General features: G+C 40.9%; 1 protein-coding gene across 2 annotated transcripts in view; it reads right to left on the bottom strand.

Moving 5' to 3' along the window:
* The window catches only part of LOC120473282 (protocadherin alpha-C2), a 102,710-nt gene that overhangs the window by 19,278 nt on the left and 58,437 nt on the right, over positions 1 to 24,995 (bottom strand). Inside the window, exons 1-2 of one of the 2 annotated variants that reach the window (XM_039663029.2) lie at positions 6,731 to 9,694; positions 2,636 to 2,694 (exon numbers count right to left, since the gene is read on the bottom strand). In XM_039663029.2, the coding sequence (XP_039518963.2) occupies positions 2,636 to 2,694; positions 6,731 to 9,319 (2,648 nt within the window). In that variant the 5' untranslated portion in view covers positions 9,320 to 9,694. Of the gene's footprint in view, positions 1 to 2,635; positions 2,695 to 6,730; positions 9,695 to 24,995 lie in introns of those variants that run through there. The other variant, XM_039663045.2, reaches the window with a different exon arrangement.

Raw genomic sequence — 24,995 nt, 5'->3', positions numbered from 1 at the left:
TTTCTTTTGTCAAATCAACTTTATAATAATTTATTTAGTTGAGATAACTTATTATGTTGAGTTTCTGATGGTTAAATTAATCTACTTCATTGTATTAACTCACTTTTTCCAGTTCAATCACCTTAAAAATTTAAAGCAACCCAGGTTACTTATTTTTTTTTAAGTTAAACCAACAATATATTTTTTTTACAGTGTAGTAATCACAACATTTTTTTCTTTTGTCAAATCAACTTAAATAATTTATTTAGTTCAGACAACATACAATTTTGAGTTTCTGATGGTTAAATTAATCTCCTTCATTGTATTAACTAGGTTACTTACTTTTTTAAGTTAACATATCAACAATATTTTTTAACAGTGTAAATATGAGCAATTATAAACATTAATGAAATGACAAGCTACACCAATGAAACCCTTATAAATCTGCCTTAAACTCAACAAGCAAACGAAAGCAAGAGCATCATTAAAGTCAAATTAATTTAGCAGTGGCTTCTCCAAGCACATAAATTGTGAGACGGGAATCTGATTTAAGCATGAGAATGATTTGCGTGGCTACATTAGCTCTCATTAAACCCTGCAGTTATTAGGAGGGAATCAGTGTACCACTAATGGAGATCAGAGGTCATTCAGTCACACACACACACACACACGCAGAGCTCTGGCATATCTGACTGTGCTGTCCAGTCTGTTGTCTGCAATGTCCTTCGTTGCCATCATTTTGCCGACATGACATCAGGCATTACTTCAATCCCAGCATATGACCTACTTCTGCTTCCACGGAAAGAGTCGCAGTACAGCTGTACCGGTCATTGAGCGGCTGTTGTGGTGTATCTCGTGGTTGACTTGATTCAGAACGAGTGGTGGATAACTGCATCCACTGGACCAACCAGCATGGTCCGGTGATGTATGGGTAATGCAATATGTAAAGCGCTTTGGTGAGCGCTATATAAATGCAGTCCATTTACCATTTACCATGCCAGTCAGGGGCGTGTCTAGAAAGGGGGCACTGGCCCTCCCCTTGAATATGATTGGCCCACCCTGGTGCCCGGCAAGATTTACTGTCAACCTGACAGTGCTCAACGCCATTGGATGATTTGCGATTCGCAAAGCGGAATAACAGGTCCGCGTTTTTCAAACAGAAGGAGAGAGAGACGCCTCTAAACGTCACTGTTTATGATACATACACACTCAATTACAGTATATATTTTAAAATATCACACCAAAAGGGTAAAATTGCGAGATATTGTGTGTCCTCGTGACTTCAGGTGTCAGTCATGGCCGCAGCCGTTCCGCAACAAATCCGTATCTGTTAGGTACGACAGACGTGAATGAGCAGTGTTTTCCCATGGACTTATCACTTATCTGCTTTTCTTTTGTTTTATGTTTAAAGAGTTAAGTTTTAGTGCCACATGTACTACCATTTATATTAGGGCACTGGGCATTGCAAAGATTTTTTTAATCGTGTTTAATATTTTCCCATTGGCCCACCCTGACTGGTTCTTGGTACCCCCCCCCCCCCCCCCTTTTTATTTTTCCATTTAATAGCTAACTACTTCCATATGTAATGTCTGAAAGTTATGTTCTTATAGGCCCTGTTTACACATGGTACTAATAATATGCACTTTGGCAGATCAGATCACAAGACGACGAGGGAGAGACAGGTGTCTTTTTTCAACCACTTCTGTCTGGATTTATTCAAGGGGAGGGTCTATGGGCGGGTAAATGTATATGTTTTTTTTTCATATATTTTGTTTTGATGAATAAAATAATCTTGTGCAATTTACACATTAATCCACCCGGAGATGACGGTAAAACATACGGAGGGCAGCAGCTTTTGTTTTTGTTAGAAATCACGAATGGTAAGACAGCATTGTGTTTTGTCTTTAAATCAAACTTGCGTCTTAAAGTGTAAATCCCGTCTGGCTAACGCTCTTCTCATAATATTTAAGCATTAGGTCAGTAGGCGGAGAGTAGAGTGACTTTTGTGGCAGTTCGAACACATTCGACAACATGAGCGTTTACACTACGAAAGCAATCCAGTGTAATGAGTTTTCGATGACCTCTGGAAGAGGTTGAAAGTGGACAAGCTCAAAACGTTTTAGACCCCGTTTACAGCTGTATTTAGCGGCGTCCACTTGTAATCCAATCGACCAGAACATGCCAGTTCAGTTCAGTTCAGGTCAGTCATGTAAACAGGGCCTAAATTATATTCTCTTCTTGCCTTCCTTTTACTAAATTCAGCGATTTAAAGTCATTATCATAAATCTATCTATCTATCTATCTATCTATCTATCTATCTATCTATCTATCTATCTATCTATCTATCTATCTATCTATCTATCTATCTATCTATCTATCTATCATCTATCATCTATCTATCTATCTATCGATCTATCCATCCATCCATCCATCCATCTATCATCTATCTATCTATCCATCCATCCATCCATCCATCCATCCATTCATCCATCCATCTATCTATCTATATATCTATCTGCTTGTACATCTGTCTGTCTCTCCCTCCATCCACCTTCCATTTATTATATTTATGTATGCCCCCTTTAAAGTACTGTGGCATATTCAGTAGATGCAACCAAAAGGAAAAAATAGGACAACAAGACCAATCAAGTCTTACCTTTGCATTCCCGCTCTGAGAGACGCTGAATATCTCCAGTCTGCACCTGGAACTTTAGGCTAAGAAAAACAGAAAAAGAGATACGTTGCGTTAAGCACTGGGACGGATCAAAAAAAAACAACACTATCTCATTAATTAATCATGCTGGAGTGTAGTCGCTCTGGCTGCAGAACTGGGGCTTTGGAGAAAAGGCTTAGAGTTAGGTCTTAACACACACACACATACACAGACACACAAACATCACTGATAAATTGAGGTGCTCATCACCCAAAAGATCTGAACCAGCTGGACCAACCAGTCAAACAAAGAGACACAGGGACAAATCAAGGGCATAAAGCCCCGGACGAGGAGAAGCAGAAGGGTGAGATCGATCTGAACGAGTCTCCTCAGGGAGAGAAACTGAGGCTTATCTGCAGGCAAATGCACAAGGTGAGAGGATCATTTTTTTATTAAACGGCTTACTACTAGGAAAATGGTAATTCTGCTTGTGGTGAAGAGAATATGGAGTGGTCCCAATGCAAAAACCTATAATGGTCCTATAGACCGGTGCTTCTCAAACCTGTCCTGGTAGTCGGGTTTGATACAGGCATCTGCAAAGTGAATGCATTACTAATTTTCTCTCTCGCACACATCTGCTGCTGGACATTCGTCAATGTGAAATCCAATTCGCAGTGCAATCAGCTGGGCCTGTTCTCCACACGCAAACACACACATCCATCAAAGAAGCCTGCAAAACAACTACAATACACACCTGCAACTGGTCATGCAAAAACATCATACCAAGCTGGAACCTTTCTCTCAAATAAAACCTTTTCCAAATAAAGACAATATAAATCTGTTGGGTCAAAAAAAAAAAAAAAAAACGTTTCAATCGCCAAAACTCTAATACTAAGAGAAAAAACCTCAAAACAACAAACTCAAAGGATTGAAACTGTATGGCATCTGATGCACCAATTGTGTTTAAAACGTTCCCTAAACAAAACCAGGCGTAATGTACAATGACTCGTTCTATATTTGAGTAAATAAGGATATGCAGTAGGACGAATTTTAAAGATTTTGGATGAAGAATACAAGAGTTAAATAATGACTCTCAAATCAAGTGAATGTGAAAACAGGGTTGGTTGCTGAGCAAAGATACTGGGGATCTGTTTTTTATTCATCTCACAGGTTCACTTTGATTTATCACTCACTGTGTGTGTGTGTGTGTGTGTGTGTGTGTGGTGTGAAGAGAGGCAGATAATGAGTTCAGCCTGATCTCGTCTCAGCAGTTCCTTACTCTCTTTTTCTCTTCTTCTCATTCTCTCTCTCTCTCTCTCTCTCAGGTCCCTTCTGAGTGGACACACCTCGCCTGGATACAGCATTCGCACCTCTGCACCAACCAATCACAATCCTTCCTTTCTTTCCTTTCGACACCAAACCACCCAATCAGCCACCAGAAACCGCTCCACTGCTACTTAATCACACACTGGGGGAATAAACATGACTGGCATTTAATGAGAAAGGCTGAAATGAGCCAGTAATTACTTCACAAATAAGAGGCACTCACTCATGTTTTCTCATCCACTAATCCTTGAGACATTCACAACTTGATCAACAAAATAACATAAATGGACTCAGTTTGTAATGATGATCGCTGGTGAACTAACAGAGCAGATAATGACGGCTTTGTTTGTAATAAATTGTTGGTCATATTTGAGGCTTGACAAACTGACAAAAAATTGCTGATGAGAAAATTAGCTAATCTGTTGAGAAACGGCACGTAACTCAATGGCAGCATGATCTATAAATAAAAAAATGAATAAATGAATCAGAAAAAAAGGGAAATATTAAGAGTTTTTGCACTGTGAAATTTCATAACATTATTCTTCCCTTTGATTGTTTTCTGGATATTGATTCTCATTATAGATTTACTCAAGTTTCCTGAGATTCCCCCATCTAAGAGTATAATTATCATCAGATATGGACTTGCTATTTTGAGGTAGCCCCTTTTTACCAATTGATTTGAAATACTAATGAATAATGTGCATACAATGTGACATTTAAAGGATATTTTAATACAGTTATCATTAAAGAAAAACATCTAATCCAACAAAAAAATATATCAAACCTTATAACCTATATATCTATCCATCTCTATATCTATATATTTATACATCTATCTATATACCTATTCATCCATCTATCCATCCATCCATCCTTCTACCCATCCAAACTTCTATCCATCCATCATTCTATCCATCCATCATTCTATCCATCCATCATTCTATCCATCCATCATTCTATCTATCCATCCTTTTATCCATCCATCCTTCTATCTATCCATCCTTCTATCTATCCATCCTTCTATCTATCTATCCATCCATCCATCCATGCATCCATCTATCCATCCATCTATCCATCTATCTATCGACCAATCATACTTTGTTTAGCTTAAAGGCCTATCAACTGGTCTTGGTGGATGAAGTCCAATATGAAGTTGCTTAACTAAACTGAAGCTAGGCTGGAGAGACTCTCTTGAGAGATATAAGTGTGGGTACAGAGAAACTGGAGTGTTGTTTGAGCTTCACACCTCTAAATATAAACACACCCAGCTGTCCTGAAACAACGCACTGCAGAACAGGCTGGAGAGAGAGAGAGAGAGAGAGAGAGAGAGAGAGAGAGAGAGAGAGAGAGAGAGAGAGAGAGAGAGAGAGAGAGAAGAGTGAAAGAGGAGAGGAGAAACAGTAAGTGCATCTCTCTAAATTCCTAACTGATGAAATGCAATTTGATGACAGATGTAAACCACTGGAAAGAGAGTCTGATACGATAAATTATCATAACCACACACACACACACACACACACACAAACACATGCATTCTGCAGCGCACACTGAAGACTGCTGTGAATTAATGAGGCACAAAAAGAAAAAAAAGTAAAACTGCTCCAATACAACAGCAGGCATCCATTACTGAGCCCTGATATATATTCTAAGCAAGAGCTTTCCAGTGCTGAGAAAAGGCCTGTCGCTGTACTGCAAACAGTAAGCAGACTACTGTACACTGTAAAAAAAAAAAAAAAAAAAAAAAGACTTTTCGAAGTTGTTAAAAAGACAAAGATTATTGGAGTTTGTTTTACAAGAAAAAAATCTTTGTAGCATTTCTTTAACATTTCACATGCATTTCAATGTGTTACTTTCTGTCTCTTTGTAATTAAAGGGATAGTTCACCCAAAAATGAAAATTCTGTCAGTATTTACTCACCCTCATGTTGTTCCCTTTCATCTCATTCATCTTCGGAGCACAAATTAAGATATTTTAGATGAAATCTGAGAGATGGATCACTCCTCCATACTAGTCCATAGGCTTCTTCAGGGATTGAAACTTGCCGGCCTCGAAAAGTTATTAAAGACACTGTTAAAATAGTCCGAGTGACTACAGTGGCTCAATCGTAACGTTATCAAACGACGACTTTTTGTTCAATTTTTTTTTTCAATTATTCATTTCCTCGAGTCAGGTTACTAGTTTAACAGCATAAGCTTCTGTTGTTGTACGTCACGCGCATCACACACATGAACCAATAGTGAGCCTACGTGTGACGTAGCTTTACGCAATTACACTACGTTAACTGACTAGAAATGCAAAGAGAAGGAAATGAATAGTTGAAATAAAGGTTTTATTTTTGTTTGTTTTTGCGCACAAAAAGTGTTCTCGTCGCTTGATAAAGTTAAGATTGAGCCACTGTAGTCACTCGGACTATTTTAACGATGTGTTTAAACTTTTCAAGGCCGGCAAGTCCCTGAAGAAGCCTATGGACTAGTATGGAGGAGTGATTCAGCTCTCAGATTTCATCAAAAATATCTTTTAAATCGTGTTCGGAAGAGGTCTTACGGGGTTGGAACAACATGAGGGTGAGTAAATACTGACAGAATTTAAATTTTTGGGTGAACTATCCCTTTAATTGTGAAATACTTGTGATTTCTGAGTTTCGAAATTCCAAAGCTATACTCCTAAATCATCATATCTGAGAGTGAAAAGGCACCAGATTAGCAAAAGACCAGATTGTCTCTTCACTTCATGCATAGATGGATGCTATAAGAGCGTGGGCAGTGCACACACCTGTATTGCCGTAGCGTCGGGCATGCTCAGTCTGCGCACAAACTGCCCGCTCTGTCCTGTAAAGAAACGGTCTGCCCCTGAACCCCAAGTCCCACTCATCGGCCGGCCCGTGTTGTAGAACATAAAAGTGTCACTTCCCGATGTTGCGGTCAGGCAGGTCTTATAGCAGTACGTTTTAGTTAGAGAGCCGTTTCCTCGGACTTCGATGTATCGCGGCTCCACTTTCAGATCTCTCCGCATCACCGCGGACTGTTGCTGGAACGTGACCCCAGCAGGAGCGCCCGCACCTCCACCTGTGGCGCCACCTGCTCCACCACCACCTCCTCCACCACCATCTTTGGTCGCTTTCTTCATCGATGACTTTTTTTTTTTCTTGGACACACAGCAAGGCGAGCATGAGCAAGCGTCTGGTTGGCTGCAGTAGGCATGGCAGCGAACAATTGCTAGGACGAAGATAGTGAGCAAGAAAACAAAGGTGGTGGCACTGAGGGCAATGAGAAGATACAGGGTCACTTCGGAGAACATCATCGTGCCATGCGGTCTGATTATGCGTTTCGGGTCTGGGGCCACTTTGGGCGGGAGCTCCATGACTCCTACGGTGATTGTTGTAGATGCGGAGCGAGGAGGCAAACCATGATCGCGTACATGCACTGCCAGGGTAAAGACAGTGGAATTGTCCTCGAAGACTCTCCGTGTTGTTCGGATCTCACCTGTGTGCTCGTGCACCTTAAACAAGTCCAGTTCAGGCGGGTGATGGAGGCTGTATATCAACCAGGCATTTTCCCCAGCATCTAAGTCCCAAGCCAGCACACGTGAAACAAGGACGCCTGCCTCCGAGTTACGCAAAATAGTCTCTGTGGAGTGCGAGCCGTTCGCCGCCGGGCGGACAAACTTCGGGCTGTGGTCGTTGGTGTCCATGATGTAGATATAGACAGTTGCCACCCTGCTCAAAGGAGGCACGCCGTTGTCTTGAGCTTTAACCTGGAAATGAAACTCGCGCAGCTTTTCAAAGTCAAACGATCGGAGTGCGTAGACCTCACCCGTGGCAGGTTTGACCGAAACGTAGGATGCCACGGAAATGCCATGGTTGTTGTCATTGAGGACGGTGTACGTGATGCGAGCGTTCTCTCCGGCGTCAGGGTCCGTCGCCTTGATGACGCACAGAGGTGCACTGACCGCATTGTTTTCGGAGACGTAAACGGTGTATGAAGTCTGTTTAAAGCGCGGCGGATTGTCGTTGACATCTGCCACTTCTACTCGTATGGTCATTGAGGATGAAAGCGGTGGCGTTCCACCATCAATGGCTGTAACTGTGACGTTATATGATGATATAGTCTCACGGTCCAGGAAGGCTGAGGTAACAATGGTGTAATGATTTCGGAATGATTTGATTTTAAAGGGCAAATCAGGCGGGATGATATCCAAGCTGACCTGTTTGTTTTGTCCAGAGTCTTTGTCATTTATGCTTATCAAACCCACCACAGTGTCTGCCCGAGCGTCCTCTCGGACCGGGCTGGAGAGAGAGGAGAGCACAATCTCAGGAGGGTTATCATTCACGTCCAACACCTCCACCACCACTTTACAGTGCACTGCTACGGCCCCTTGGCCTCGATCTGCTGCCTGGATGTACATCTCATAGGTTTTGGTTTCTTCATAGTCCACATTGCTCATTACTCGAATCTCCCCACTGTCTGTGTCTACAGAAAACATCTGCCTCACTTTATCTGGCGTGTACGAGCTAAAAGAGTAGTACACCTCCCCGTTGGAGCTTTCATCTCTATCCGTGGCGTTTAATTTAATCACCAGCGCGCCAATGGGAGAGTTTTCCCGCAGTTTCACTTTATATACGGAGCTGTCGAAGACTGGCACGTTGTCATTGGCATCCAAGACGCGCACGTTGATTTTGGCTGAGCCCGAGCGCGGAGGCGATCCGCCGTCAGTGGCGGTGATTAGAAACTGGTGCGACTGCACAAGCTCGCGGTCGAAAGGTTTTTTCAGCACGAGCTCTATGTGTTTTCCGTCTGCAGGTGGTTTGGTTGAGTCGAGCGCCAGGTGTTCGTTTGAGGTGAGGCGATAATGGCGCACGGAATTTGAGGCGTCGTCAGAATCCTGCGCGCCCTCAATGGAAAACCGCGCGCCTGGCTGCGAGCCCTCGGAGATCTCCAACTGGTACTCGTCTCGGGGGAAAAGCGGCGAATTGTCATTTGCGTCCAGAATATCAACATCCACGCTGTGCTGTTCAAATGGGCTTTCCAAAACCACGTCGAGACTAAGCGTGCAGGTCCCGCTGAATTCACAGAGCGTTTCGCGGTCAATCCGGTCGCTTATAACAAGCTTACCAGTTTTGTGGTTGATGCTGAAGTATCGCCTCGCGCTGTCGGAGCTGATTCTAATCCGACGCGCGGAAAGCTTTCGGAGCTCCAGCCCGAGGTCCCGAACAAGATCCCCAACGACAGTTCCGCTCTCCAACTCCTCCTGAATGCTGTAGCGGATTTGTGCATTTGCAAGGACACTTAATAGAACAATGAACAAACATAAACAAAGAGGCACGTTCTCGTGTATGCAGCTACATCGCCCTGCAACAGCCATCGCAAGCTGGCAACATCCACAGACGGATTAAAAACCACTTTAGAGCTCGCCGCGCAACAGCTCCAAAGCACGGCATCCAAAAAGCGCGTAGACTATGTGCAGGGTGACCAAAGTCTCCGCAGCGCTTGCCTTTTCAAACAGACATTTTTCTGCTCCATCCATATTCTCTCTTTTGTTTGCGCCCCAGCTCTTTTTTCTTCTCTCCTCTCCACGAAGCCGACTCTTGTTTCCCCTCACAAGGGTGCTGCCTATTTCTCTCTCTTTTCCTCTCTCTCTCTCTCTCCTGTCCCCCTCCCTCACCCAGTGCTGTACAGGCGGGGGATGGGTGAAACGCGCTCTAACCAGCGCAGCTCACTGCATTTCAGCACCTCCGAACAAAAACACCGACAAGCCTATTAACAACCAGATGCACCACGAAGAATTTAAAATTGGAAGTTTATAAAGGATATGATCGCTTTCTTTAGACTTTACAACATTCGTCTTGTTTTCAAAACGTTCTCATTAATATCGATTGAAAACACGGCTGCATTCAATCACAGAGACATGTGCCACCGCCCTTTTTTTCATTGTCTCCTCTTCTCAGCGGCCAACTGAGGTGACAAAATTGAATTCTATACAGAATATTTTTTTTTTCTCGTTACATTACATTTCACCATAATACGAGCAAATGATTTTATATTATCACAACGACATGTTTGACTTTTAATGAATGTAAGCATACTGACTCGTTTTTTTTCCTTCTCTTTTTATCCCAGAAAGCCCTCTCACTACTCTCCGTCTATGCATTCGGCACTGCTGACAGCTCTTATAGTTATAGCCGTCAGCACTCACTGGCCGACCACTCACTCGCTCTTTACTGTCCCCAAATCTGGGAGATTAAATTGTCACCGATTACAAATGAAGCATCTCGGACTGCTGTGTCTCTCCCACACACTTCCTTCTAATCTCTCGCCCTTCTTTTTGCATGAATCATGCTCATCCACTTTTTTCTCTTTTATGCACAAAACAGGTGCATGGACAAACGTTCTGATCCAAGCCAGTCCACCACAATGACTCTTATATCTGTCCGTAAAAAAAATAAATTAATAAAATAATAATAAAAAAAAATATATATATATATATATAGCCTATATATATATATATATATATATATAAAGATTTCAGATGCAAAAGTCTACAAGTGCCTTTTGAAATTTTCTTCTAAAATGATCATTTTTATCATGCTTGTATTTAAGTTTGGTAATTTCACTTAAATTACAATTAATAATAGGTAATCTTCCTTGCCATTTATATGAAATTATACTGAACTTAAATATACAAGCTGGATAAAAATTATCATTTTTAGAAGAAATGGCAATTTCAAATGGCACTCTTCATATATATATATATATATATATATATATATATATATATATATATATTGTACCCAGCCTTGCTCATCGTACTTTCATTTTACTGGTAAGAATTCAATTAAAGAGCTTACAATTCAATTTCGTAGTAGCAATTACAATTATAGAGCTCTGCAATTATACATGTCTTGAATTACTGTTTTTAATAGTAAAAATTCAATTAGAGAGCTCTCCAATTGTAATTGTTACTAGTCATAATTGAATTAGAGAGCTGTCCAATTGTAATTGTTAGTCATAATTGGATTAGAGAGCTCTCTAATTGTAATTGTCATGATTGGATTAGAGAGCTCTCTAATTGAATTGTTACTAGTAAGAATTACTATTAGAAAGCTGTCTAATTCAATTCTTACAATATAGTAAGTATTGAATTAGAGAGCTTTCTAATAGTAATTCTTACAAGTAGGCCTAACAATTCAGTTAGAGAGCTAAGTAATTAAAAATGAATGGAAGTCAATGGAGACATATGACTAGTAAGAATTCATTTGCAGAGCTCTCCAAATGTAATTGTTACTAGTAAAAATGCAATTGTGACGAATAAGGCTGGATTCAATTTAAGCTAAAACGGCTTGCCATATATGTGAATAGTATAGATTTTGACAAATAAGCTCAAAATTGTTAAGTGAAGTGAACTAAAAATTGTTAGTTAGGACACCTGTTGAGTTTTAGTGTGTGCAGTTCTACATGCAAGAAATTATGCAAGACATACAAAGACCCAAAAACTGAAATACAGCACATCCCTCGGCTTGTGGGTCCACTTGTTGCAGGCTGTCTAATGCTGAGCTTCAAGCTTAATAACAGCACCTCACAGGAACCAATCCAACTGTTTAATTAATCAAGGCCAGGGCGGGAGATCACATCAGACTGCCAACAGTCCTGACACTATATCTATTAATGTCCACTGGGGCTATAGATATCCATAAACTCTGGGCTGTGTATCTGGCTTTCTCTCCAGTCAAGACATTAGCACACATCTCACACATCAGAGCCTCCAGCTCACGCTGTCTCTGGGCAGAAGACAACAGACTATGGATTTCCACCGTGTTTTGCAGTGTATGATCGACATTGCATGATGACTTGCAACGAAGATGACCATGTCAATCCATTTAGGATGTGTAGTCGTCCTTAACACCTGCACCAAGACTTTAAGGTGTGTGAGTATACAGAAATAAACCAACCCTGACGAATATTTACTGTAATAAAATGTGTGACAACAACGGGTGTTATTTGACAACAAAAGAGATTGTGATGACTGGCAGGCTTTGTTGTACAAATAGTAATGCTGTTTAGGCTGATGTGTAGACAGAATGACCTCGAACAACCCGGTGCTTTGAATCATCAGAGGCCACAGGGCCAGTAAACACTCCCCCGCCTCCCACCCAAGAAAAGAGAGTACAGCGATTAGCTCTGAACAGCACTCCTATTGAAGAGAGAGAGAGAGAGAAACCGCTGTGAGGGAGGAGGAAATAAGAAAAGGAGGAACTAGGTTTTGCTGTTTTTCTCAATCGTTTTGCCACATTTTTTCGAAACACTAAAAAACACAAACAAAGGGATACCTCAGGATTTAGCCTTAAGCTTTCTATTAGCAGGAAACCTGTAGTATTTTCGAATTACCGTGCTTTCCACCCTCAAATCCCCCTGAGATGAGAAATTTATGTATTTTTTGTCTGGAAAAAATCCTCAGATGACACAAAAATAGTCATTTTGCGTCATCGGAGGATGTTTTGTCCGGAGGCTAAAGGTCTGTCCCGCATGTCTTCAACCCGCCCATTGAGGGCGATCTCACTCACAGAATGAACACAGTGTCAGCCATCTTTTTTTTTTTTTTTTTTTTTTTTTTGTAAGCTAAGCTAGCAGGTTCTTGTTCTGTGGAGAAAGCTGAGTAATCGGGGTTACCATCCTCTTTTTCCCGGACATGTCCGGCCGTTGATGTCCCGGATTCAGATTTTGCTTTCTGTAGTCGCCATTCATTGTTTACATGCACAGCTTTTGTTTCAATCTAACTGAATTCATTCCGATTGGTGAATCTGAATGTCGTGTTTATGTAACGGAGGCCAGCTAGTAGTTGCTGTGCGAGTAAACCTCACTCCCCTGATCTCAATAGGTGCTCTAGCGACAGACGCTAGGGGCTGCAGTCTTTAGCCTCCTTGTTAGCGCGCCTGACTCTCATACCGGAGACCCGGATGTAGGGGTTACATTTACATGAACGCTAAACAAGTGATCGGTTGATGTGCGTTTTAACATTACTAAGAAAATCCCCACTCCTTCGTTAGAGATACGAGACCTCGTGCGTTCTCCCGCGGCCCTCACTCATCCCGCTCTTTTGAAATTACATTTGTGGTATATTTATACACACTTCCATGAGATCATGTTGGGATGGTTAAGGAAAGGTTCAACAGTGTATTTCTATTTAGTGTAATTTCAATTACTTGCAGATACTTTTAAAATGTAAGTGCAATGTAAAAACATGTATTTTTCAAAACACATTTTTCAAATCTATTCTTTCCTCTTTTACTGGGCAAAGGTGAGCTCTGACTGCGCTGTCCTGACATTTCACAGACGCTCCCCGCGGGACACGCACGGCTGTTTACGCCCATTTCAAAGAGGGGGGACGGAAAACATCAGCCGTAATCTCGCCAATTATGCACGCAAGCGGATTCAAACACCTGGCCTTTTCCTTCGAGGTCTGTCTAGCACGTACACACACACACATTCTCTCGCTATGTCTCATTGTGCTGTGATGCATTTGTACAACACTGACATCTCCATGCTTTACCTGTTAGAATCGCATCCATCTGTTGTCTGCTGCTAATTGTTTTCCCCCTCAGGGTTTTAGATCAAGTTATCTCTCCTACTCTCCGCTCAAACGGACATCTGTCAGAATAAACTAAAAGACGCTGCTTTGCTCCTTCTGAAGTGGAAACTCACTCAAACAAGTAGCATCTATGTTATGCAACGACTGAATATGTCTAACATGGGAGCCTTTGTTAGTACAATACACAGAATCACAAAGTATTATTTTCACAACACAAAATAAGCGTTTCATCTAAATAGACGTTTCATTTCAGATGCCTTTCATAATGCTATTACTATCAAACTTTTCATTTGCATCTATTTTCGTTCAGTTTAATGTCTCTACTATTTAATCCAACTGATCTTAATGGTTAATCAATGAATCTTTTGGATTTGGTAAATAGTACAAGTTTCTATAGAAAAAAACACTCTAAAAAAATGCTGGGTTATTTGAAACTAAAAATGTGTATTATAATGAAAGCATGGGATCAGGCTTTGAAAGAAAAACCAAAGCGAATAAAAAAACACTGTGATAAAAAAACTAAACTCTTCTCTACAATTCTTATCGATCAGCAATTGGCGTCCCCTGAAATGCCTGTACATTATTCAAATGAAAGACTCTTTGAGGCACCTCAACTTCAACTATCAGATTTAAATGTAGCCCCAGTACATACAGTACACACATTATCCTGGGATCTAAATGTCTGAAACCAAGATGATACAAAAGAAAATAAGATGGATGGATGGAATGCCAGAATGCCGGATAGATGGGTGGATGGGTGGATGGATGGATGGACAGACGGGTGGATGGATAGAATGCCGGATGGATGGATCGGTGGATGGATGGATGGACGACGGACAGATAGTTGGATGGATAGAATGCCGGATGGATGGATGGATGCCAGAATGCTGGATGGATGGATGGATGGATGGATGGTGGATGGACGGATGGATGGATGGATGGATAGAATGCCAGAACGTTGGTTGGATGGATAAAATGCCAGATGGATGGATGGATGGATGGATGGATGGATGGATAGAATGATGGATGGATGGATGGATAGAATGATGGGTGGATGGATAGAATGCTAGAATGCCGGATGGGTGGATGGGTGGATGGATGGATGGACAGATGGGTGGATGGATAGAATGCCGGATGGATGGATCGGTAGATGGATGGATGGACAGATGGGTGGATGGATGGATGGACAGATGGGTGGATGGATAGAATGCCGGATGGATGGATCGGTAGATGGATGGATGGACGACGGACAGATAGTTGGATGGATAGAATGCCGGATGGATGGATGGATGCCAGAATGCTGGATGGATGGATGGAAGGATGGATGGTGGATGGACGGATGGATGGATAGAATGCCAGAACGTTGGTTGGATGGATAAAATGCCAGATGGATGGATGGATGGATGGATGGATGGATGGATAGAATGATGGATGGATGGATGGATGGATGGATAGAATGATGGTGGATAGAATGCTAGAATGCCGGATGGATGGATGGATGGATGGACAGACGGGTGGATGGATAGAATGCCGGATGGATGGATCGGTGGATGGATGGATGGACGACGGACAGAGAGTTGGATGGATAGAATGCCGGATGGATGGATGGATGCCAGAATGCTGGATGGATGGACGGATGGTGGATAGACGGATGGACGGATGGATGGATAGAATGTCAGAACGTTGGGTGGAATGCCAGATGGATGGATGGATGGATGGATGGATGGATGGATGGATGGATAGAATGATGGGTGGATGGATAGAATGCTAGAATGCCGGATGGATGGATGGATGGATGGATGGATGGATGGATGGACGGACAGTTGGATGGATAGAATGCCGGATGGATGGATGGATGGATGGATAGAGTGCCAGAATGCTGGATGGATGGATGGTGGATGGACAGATGGATGGATGGGTGGATGGATAGAATGCCAGAACATTGGATGGATGGATAAAATGCCAGATGGATGGATGGATGGAATGCCAGAATGCCGGATGGATGGATGGAATGCCAGATAGATAGATAGATAGATAGATAGATAGATAGATAGATAGATAGATAGATAGATAGATAGATAGATAGATAGATAGATAGATAGATAGATAGATAGATAGATAGATAGATAGATAGATATGACAGCATAGTACAGAACATGACAGAAAAGTGGTAAGAAAAATCTCATCTCTTCTCTTCTCTGTATCAGAGTCAGCTCATCATGCTTCTGTTAGATATTAATTTCCAGCTCTCGCTCACTATAAATGACTCTAAAATATTAACGCTGGATCATTACAGTGCAGTTATTGCCCCTTTAAAAAGACATTCATTAGACTGCAATAATGGCTATTGTGCAGCACAGGGCTTGGCAGGACCAGCTTGGAGACTTCTGCACAGTTGTTAGAGGTGAGTCTAAGACACTAAGTGTCTTCTCTATAATTAATGTGTTAAATTGTCCCCACATGTCGTTATGAAATGAAGTTCTTTATGAGAGTGTGTGAGTCAGTGTTGTCCGTCTACAAAATGTGTGTGAGTCAGTTTTGTGAGTTTTGGGGCTTCCCTCTTCATTGTCACACTGCTCAGGGCCACAAGTGATGACCTCATGCATCTCTCATTCATAGTAAAACAGATGACATCATCAGAAAACCACCATTCTCCATTCAAAAAACATTTCTTGTATATATTTTGCAGATGTTTGTCTTAGAAATATATTTCTTTAACATATGGCATTTTATTTGAAATATAGAGAATTTACGTTTAAAAAAATCAAATTCAATTGCATTGTGCAATTTAATGTACACAACCTTTGATATTTATACTGATTAAAGCTTTGCAATGGTACAAGCTACACATAAAAAATATAATTATCACGTTTAATAAAGTTCAGCTTTTTTTTCACATGACACCTTATATAGGAGATCTGAATATTAATCAGATATGGCCTGAAAGACCAAGAAGAAAAGAAAGCGACTGGGTGTGTCAGCATGTACTGGATGCTGTCAAACAGAGCATGGGTAAAGTCAGACCTCTATGGGTACAAAAGAAGAACTGCAGGTCTTTACATCTCACATATCAGAATGCATTAGACTCTCTGACACAAAGAAACAATGGAATAGAACAAATAAATCCTCATCTATAAACACCTATAGGCCTATTTCTGACAGTCATCTCCATTTCTCTTGCATTATAATCTATTTTTAAAGGGATAGTTCACTTTGAAATTAATTTTTGGTTTGTTTTATCTTACCTCAAGGGCATCCAAGATGTAGGTGTCTTTGTTTCCGCAGTAGTTTCAATTTTGATATTTTTAGGTCAAACCGTTCGTGTCTATCAGTCATATAATGGAGGTCTATGGTCACCACCTCAAAGAGCATGCACAGAGAAGTCCAAATTAAACATGATTTAATGACTGATTAATATAGTCATGATTCTATTTATATAGTCATTAAATCATGTTTAATTTGGACTTCTCTGTGCATGCTCTTTGAGGTGGTGACCATAGACCTCCATTATATGACAGACAAGAACGGTTTGATCTAAAAATATCAAAAATGAAAGAAACTACTACGGACAAACCATTGAAACTAAGAAAAAACATTCTTCCTATATTTTTTTTTCCTTCTCTGTCACCCTTAAATGACTGAATTATTGTAAAACAGACTGTCACGTCCTGACCAATCATCAAAGTATGAAAATTTAATAAAGTGAGAAGGGAAGGGAAGAGTGTACAGTATATAAGGCAATATATTGTCTTTGCATCTCTCTACATCAATATCCATCATTATGTATAGCATGCAAAAAAGAAAAAAATGTAATTCAGTTGCACAAATAGAAATTTCTGGATCCCCATTTTTTTCTAGTGGCAAGGATTAACTTTTAAATTTCATGATGCATCGGTTTCACATACAAGGCTTAGTCCCAGACTAAAATGCATGTTTGAGCTGTTTTAACTTAAAGAAACTTGCACTGACAATTCTTAAAACACATCAGTGCCATGGTTTCGTCTCAAGATGCACACCATGATGTGTTTTTAAGGCTCATTTATAAAAGCTACTTAAATGTCCTAATTAAACTAAGGCCTAATCCTGCTTAATCTAATCCCTGTCTGTGAAATTAGGCCTATATATTTGATCTGTAATCAAACTGAAACATCATCACAACAAATAGTTATAGATTTCTCTAATAATTAAGCAAAACACACAAGATCATAGCCAAGATTTTTAGGCAAGCATTCACACGAACCGTTTAGGAGCCGCAGAATAAATAAAACATTCAGACTTCTCTGTTCTATTCTCGGCAGGCACAGCTAAACGCACCCAGAACTCTCTTCATTTATCTGCGAGCCAACATGATTCCAGGATCTGCGATCCCAAAGCGTGTGTAATATCTCCTCCATTACATTTCTGCGTCAGAGAACAGGCCATGGTTTTACAGAACGCAAAACAATTCAACCTCCGGGGATATAAACCCTGCTGCCTCAGCACCGGCTGCCCTTCAGAAGCCCAATTCTACACCAGACGCCTGCGGAGGTGAAACAAAGCTATCAGGCAATGCAGACAAGCCTCAGTAGACCTCTGCACACAGAGCCACAAAGCCTCGACTGAGGACGCCGTGCATGCTGGGAATGTGTGTGAACAACAGAATATCAAGCAGCAAAGTTTCCATTTCTCTCCTTTTTTCTTTATTTTTGCTGCTTGGTTGTAGAGACCAGAAATCTGTGAATGAATGCATATCATATCATTCATATTTAGTATATTTCAGAATGAATAGTGAAATATTATATTAGCATAAAATCATCGTTTTGCACTTTAAGGGTTGGATTGCACTTTATTTTACAGTGCGTGTACTTACAGTGCACTCACCTGAGAAAGTACTATAAGGTACTATATGGGTTATGTTATGGGTAGGTTTAGGGTTAGTACCTTGTTGCAATTACTGTAAGTATATAGAGTACATGGGGAACAGGACTGTAAAATAAAGTGCTACCAATTTGTACAGAAATGTATGTACAAAAGCATTTAAGAGCTCTATTAAACTCAGTACTAAAGTAAATTTATTGTACAATGGGTAACACTTTATATTACAGTGTCCTATATGTTACTAACAGCTTAATATTAATGCAAGCCGATCACACTAAATGTGTCTCTATAGCACGCAGTGTGTTGTTTATCATGCAATTTATAAGCGAAAATGAGTTTTTAAATGTATTTGATACGTATGGGTTGGTTAAGGTAGTTTTAATAGTGGTTTGGGGTGCGTGTGTATTATACGTTTGGGTAGAATTAGTGGTGTTGGGTGCGTGTGTATTACATGTGTATCAAATGCACGCAAAAACTGTGTATCATAGGCAAGTAAAAACTCACTTTTGCGTATAAATTGCACGATAAAACACAATGCGTGCTAGAGAGACGCATTTGACTTCATGATATTATTACACTATCAATGATACCTTAAAGTAAAGTGTAACCGTACAATGCATGCAGTAGAAAATAATAATTATGTAATTTTCAGCTTTCCATGGTCAGAATTGTTCATAATAGTTTTGTACATTATACTGTAATACACATTACAGTTGGCTTGCTATACGTTTCTTTCTTTAACGCTTTATTTAGAAGTGAACAGGCAGATTAATTAGTGCATCGGGGAAATAAATAGCTGTTTAGTTTCTACAAAGACTAATGTCCAGATTTGTGTGTCCTAAATTTGGTTCTTATATTGCTTGCACAGCTGTACACTCAGCTTTGTTAGTATTGAATACATCTTCACATAGGGAAGTTCTAAGCACAAAACAAATATTGTCGTCTGAAGAACGCATCACTATAATTTAAAGCGAATATAGGCGGCAGATTTTATGTCAATAGACAAAAGCCTCACTTCTCAAATTAGAAAACTGCACCACTTAAGGATTTCATTAGTAACAAAATGTACCAACTTTGTGGGAAATATAGGATGAATTAAAAATAATCCAATAAAAACATCATCATTCTGGGCTTTTCCTCAAAAAAATCACGACTGAAACCACCCATGTTTCATCATCTTCCCGTACTCCTTATCACTCTGTCTCTCTCTCTCTCTCTCTCTCTCTCTCTCTCTCAATAACAAATTGTGTCAGGTCTAATCAGTGGCTAAACGCCCAGCGGAAGCTGTTTCTCCACTCGCCCTCCCAAGAGTGAATTAATTCTGTGGATTCGTGTTTTATTGTCTCCCTGACACCATCGTTTGTTTGCCCGATACCACCTGCTCACCCATTTATTCCCTGTTTTTCATAAACATCCTTTGACTCTGTCTCTCTTTTCCATTCATTTACCAGTTCACCACACCCTTTCTGCTCACACAGACTCTGCATGCACTCTCTCTCCCTCTCTCTCTCTCTGTGGGTGTGGCAAAATGCAGCATTGGCTAGTTATAAAGACACAGAGCCCGGTCGCCATGACAACCTGAAGATGGAGGGATAGGGAAAGACACTAATTGCTAAGATCGCAATGTCACGCGTGTGTGAGATAGAATGTGAAGGAGACAGAAGAGTATAGAGAACAAAAGAAGCATATGTCACTGACCTGCTGGTTGATTAGTGTGCCACTGAACTGTGGGTCATGTGGTCTAGTAGGGAAAAACCGTAACTGTAGGGAGAAAAACTAGGGCTGGGTAATAGAGCAAAGAAATCACAACATCCAATATTTAAATGTTTAGCTCTAAATGGGTCAAAGGGACCACAATTTTAGCCAAACATAGTGTCAATTATATTCACAATGTGTTAAGGCTAAATAGAGTAAAAATTGTTAAAACAATCATGCCACAAATCAGGTTTCAAATTGACTGATTTGTATGGACAGGTTGAACTGATTAAGGAGAAAAGAGTTAAAACATAACATCGTACAACTAAGATGCACTAAAATAAACACATTTTTGCCTTAACACTCTCATTCTTGCAAGTCATGTAACTGATGTTAAACCCAGTTTCTATCAGTTCACTAAGTGAAATTACTGAAGCTGAATTCTTCTTCTTTCTATGTACAAATGAAAGTAATGTGCTCATGAAATCGATTTAATGCTCTGGACCAACCAAGTCATCACTGGACTGTAATGAAACCTCTGCTGCTGACACACTTATTAACAAACATCAATTGTGCAACCTCTTCTCATATTAGCAAACTATCATAAACACACACACACACTCACTCTATAAACAACTATGTTTGCAGTTGCTGTTAGAGTGACTCTGTCCTCAGCAGATCTGGAGCACAGGGTGGGGTTTTGGTGTGATTGACAGTGATGATGTCACAGCTATGAGATCAGCCTGCAAACCAAGGGCTCCTGCGGCGCAGAACGGAAAATTACCGTCCCTTCCCCCACTCCATTTACCCCTCTCTCTCTCTCTCTCTGCCTCTCTGCGTATTTCTCACTCTACCTTTTATCCCATCTCTCCTTTCTCAACACCCCCACTCTCCTCCTTTTTTTTTCTCTCTCCCATCCCCCTCTCGTTCTCCCACACAGGCAACATGCATCAGCTCGGAAGGAAAATCTCAGCCGGCACAGAGACAATAACAAAGCTGAATTCTGCTTTGTGTGGTTCTGCTCAACACAACAAAGCAAATACAGCAAAAGAATAAACCTGCAGGTCTACTGTACAACTGTAAAAAAAAAAAAAAAAGATAAAGCCAGGACGGATAAATCCTCACAGATTAAAGCACACCAAAACGATAAAAAAGAAGTTGCTGTGCACAGAACATTAATCAAATGTGCATATAACTCAAGCACACAATAATATGTCATTTGGAACATTCTCAAATCATTCTTATGGGTCATACATTTTGTTTTGTTTTTTTGACCTTGTCAGCTTAAATGCTGCAGTCAAATACTAAGAAATTCTAATATTCAGGTATTAGGTATTATACCCACCCACACACACACACACACACCCTCCCTTAAATACTCTTACTGTTATATTTTTAAGTAGAAAAATAAATATGTGGCTTTCATTTTTACGATGCAAGCTCATGCAATCCACTAAAGACTAAAGCAGAGGCAAACACAATCAGATCGACTTAAATGCATAGACTGAAGAAAGAGACATTTACGCTATCAAACCATGTAAGAAATAAAATACGTTTAATTTATGAATGACACAGAACAATATAGGGATATAAGACCGCCCTTCTCCAAATTACAGGCTGCAGAAATGATCCACATGGCTCACGCCCGGCTGAGAGGCCTCAGCTGCATGGAGAGAGAGAATCAACTGAATCCTGTTAACAAAATGAATTTAAATTAAACTTCCATTGGGAAATGGCTAGTAAGTGGATTGAAAAAGAGAGAGGTGTAGTGTCTGGAATGAATGGGAGAGACAATATTATCAAAAGGTGCACAACCAGTAACGAGTACTGCATGTTGTAAGTGGGAAAAAATAAATAAATAAGTCAAGGAAGAGAACGGGAAAGTCATGCGAGCATTGATATAGCATCGATAAATTCAATCCCAGTGGCAGCATATTTCATTTTCCTGTTTATGTGCCAGAGATTTTCCCAGCGGAACACAAAAGCTGAGCATGACCTCTTTAACATGACACAGACAGCGACAAATCCGCCTCACGTGACAAACTTGGGACTCATTTTCAGACATACAAACAGCCATGGTAATCTCTGCGTTATCAACCCGAACACACTAAATGCGTCTTTATAGCACGCATGTGTAATTTATACGCTAAAATGAATTTTCACGTGCATATGATGCTCGTTGGTTGGTTAGGGTGGGTTTAGTAGTGGGGTGGGTTGCGTGTGTATTATACGTTTGGGTAGAATTAGAGGTGTGGGGTGCATGTGTATTATATGCCAATGAACTGCGTATCAAATGCACGCGAAAAACTTAAAAATATAAAAAGGTTAGAAAAACTCAAAACTGTTCCGTTTACTTTGGCCAAACTAATTTTGGTATCCAATAAGGCACCATTCAGCACACTGGTGCTGGACGGAGTCAAACTATACTCAATCGCAGTGTGTTTCAGCACCACGGAGAGCTCTCACGCGATCTAAATACAGCTCATGTTTTAACAGGAGATGTCAGAAGCTAGATACAAGATTTTTGTATACACATAGGAAAATTAAAGAAAAAAGTATACATTTAAAAAAAAAGTACCTTTTCTTTATTAGGGAGTGTTTGTGTTCTGGTAAAAGTGTCTCCTCCATTAATACTGATCAGTTCTGCATCTGCAGGCGGAAACTGCGCGGGGAAAACCACTACGTCACTCTTCAGAGTGTCCGAGCTAAAACACACGTCATACTGCTGAGTAGCTTTGGAGTAAGACCAGCTCCCGTCAGGGTGTGTGGTGATCATCGGGGCGCTGTACCTGCCCAAACTGCCGTCTGTCCTGTGGCATTTTACCGCGATCAAACTGATGAGGCTCAGTAAAAAGATGACGGACACACACACAATGGCGATCAGCAAATACAGATTTAAATCCGAGAAACTCTCCTCCTTTATCGGCGCATGTCTGAATGGGGTCTTGACGTCACCAGCGCTTTCAACAACCACGACATCGATAGACACAGTCGCTGACAGTGAGGGCTCTCCGTTATCACAAACCAAAATGACCAACGGGTGAGTTTTCAGGTCATTGTCACTCATTCTCCTCTTAGTCCTGATCTCCCCGCTGCTGGTTCCGATTCGGAACAGATTGTTTCCTTTGGGTTCAGAGATGTGGAAAGACAGCAGCGCATTGTAACCAGAATCTGCATCTACAGCCCTGATCTTGGCCACAAAGTAGCCCGCGTCAGCAGAATAGGGAATGTTCTCTGTGTTAACGGAACCGAGCTCGGAATAGGGCGCGAGAATCCCGGGACTGTTGTCATTCTCATCCAGGATAAAAACATTCACAGTCACGTTACTGCTGAGAGGAGGAACACCAGAGTCTGTGGCCTGAACCTTAAACTGAAATGTTTTGATCTCCTCGTAGTTAAACGACTGTAAACTGTGTATATCTCCACTGTCAGGGTTTACACTGATAGCAGAATATGTAGTTCCGGATTTGTGAAGTGGTTCCAGTATTCCGTAAGTAATTTTGGAATTTTCATCCAAATCTGGATCAACAGCCGAAATAGAGTAAATGATTTGGCCTTTAAGGCCATTTTCTTTTACAAATACATTTATAACAGGATTTGGAAAACGCGGGGGATTGTCATTAACATCAGATACATGCACTGTCAAAACGCGTAAGGAATAAAGAGGCGGGGTCCCTTCATCTGACGCCATGATTGTGACATTATATCGATCAACACGCTCTCTATCCAACGGCCCATCCACTACAAGAGAATAATAATTCTTGTATGACGACTGTAATTTAAAAGGAACATCACCTACCACTTTCCCGTGCGCATTCCCATTCTTTCCCGAGTCTTTGTCAGATATCGTTATCAAAGCAACCGTTGTTTCTTTTTTAGCATCCTCCCTTACTGTGTTCACTTGCGACGTTAAGGATATTTCAGGCTCGTTGTCGTTTATATCTAAAACCTCTACTAGTATTTTACAGTGCGCGGACCGCGGACTCGCTCCTTTGTCTTTAGCCTGAGCGTGAATCTCATAAGCGTTGTGTTGCTCAAAATCCACACTGCCCTGCACTGAAATGACACCAGTGGCAGAATCAATCTTAAAAACCTTGTTTGTTTTGTCATCGCTGTCTTGGTGAACTAAAGAATATATTATTTCACTATTTACACCCTCATCCAAATCAGTCGCATTCAGATTTATGACTAATGTTCCCATTGGTGCATTCTCAAAAATACGCACTTTGTAAAGTGCTTTCCCAAACATTGGTGCGTTATCATTTACATCTTGTACATTTATGATTATCTGTATTGTACCAGATTTAGGAGGTTTTCCTCCGTCTACAGCGGTCAGTGTGAGCTGGATCACCGCTTGCTTCTCTCGATCTAAAGCTTTCTGCAGCACTAACTCAGCAGACACACTCTGCTCTCCTGCGCTCTGTACATCCAGAGAAAAGTGTTCATTTGAGCTCAGTTTGTAGCTCTTTATCGAGTTCGCTCCAACATCGGGATCCGACGCCCTCGGCAACTGCAATCTGTCGCCAACAAACGCATACTCCGATATGTTAAATTGCTTAGACCTGACACGAAACGACGGAGCATTGTCATTAATGTCTAAAATATTGATTTCAATGCGAAACAGGTTTAATGGATTATTAACAATGGCTTCTAAATTCACTGAACATTGCGGCGAGGCAGGACATAATTCCTCCCTGTCGATCCTTTCGCTGACGAACAGAACACCCGTTTTCAAATTAACCTCAAAATATTTCCTTCCCAAAACTGCAGGGATGTGAAATCCGCGTGATTCAAGTTCTTGGATGTTCAAATTAAGATCCTTTGCGATATTTCCAACAAATGTCCCTGTGTTCACCTCCTCTGAAATGGAGTATGCGATCTGGGCTGAAGCCATAGACAGCAG

This window comes from Pimephales promelas, chromosome 9 (assembly GCF_988280905.1).
Source record: "Pimephales promelas chromosome 9, fPimPro1.hap1.1, whole genome shotgun sequence".
NCBI lineage: Eukaryota > Metazoa > Chordata > Actinopteri > Cypriniformes > Leuciscidae > Pimephales > Pimephales promelas.
Note: the sequence above shows the minus strand (reverse complement) of the source record. Positions and strands in the feature narration are given on the sequence as shown.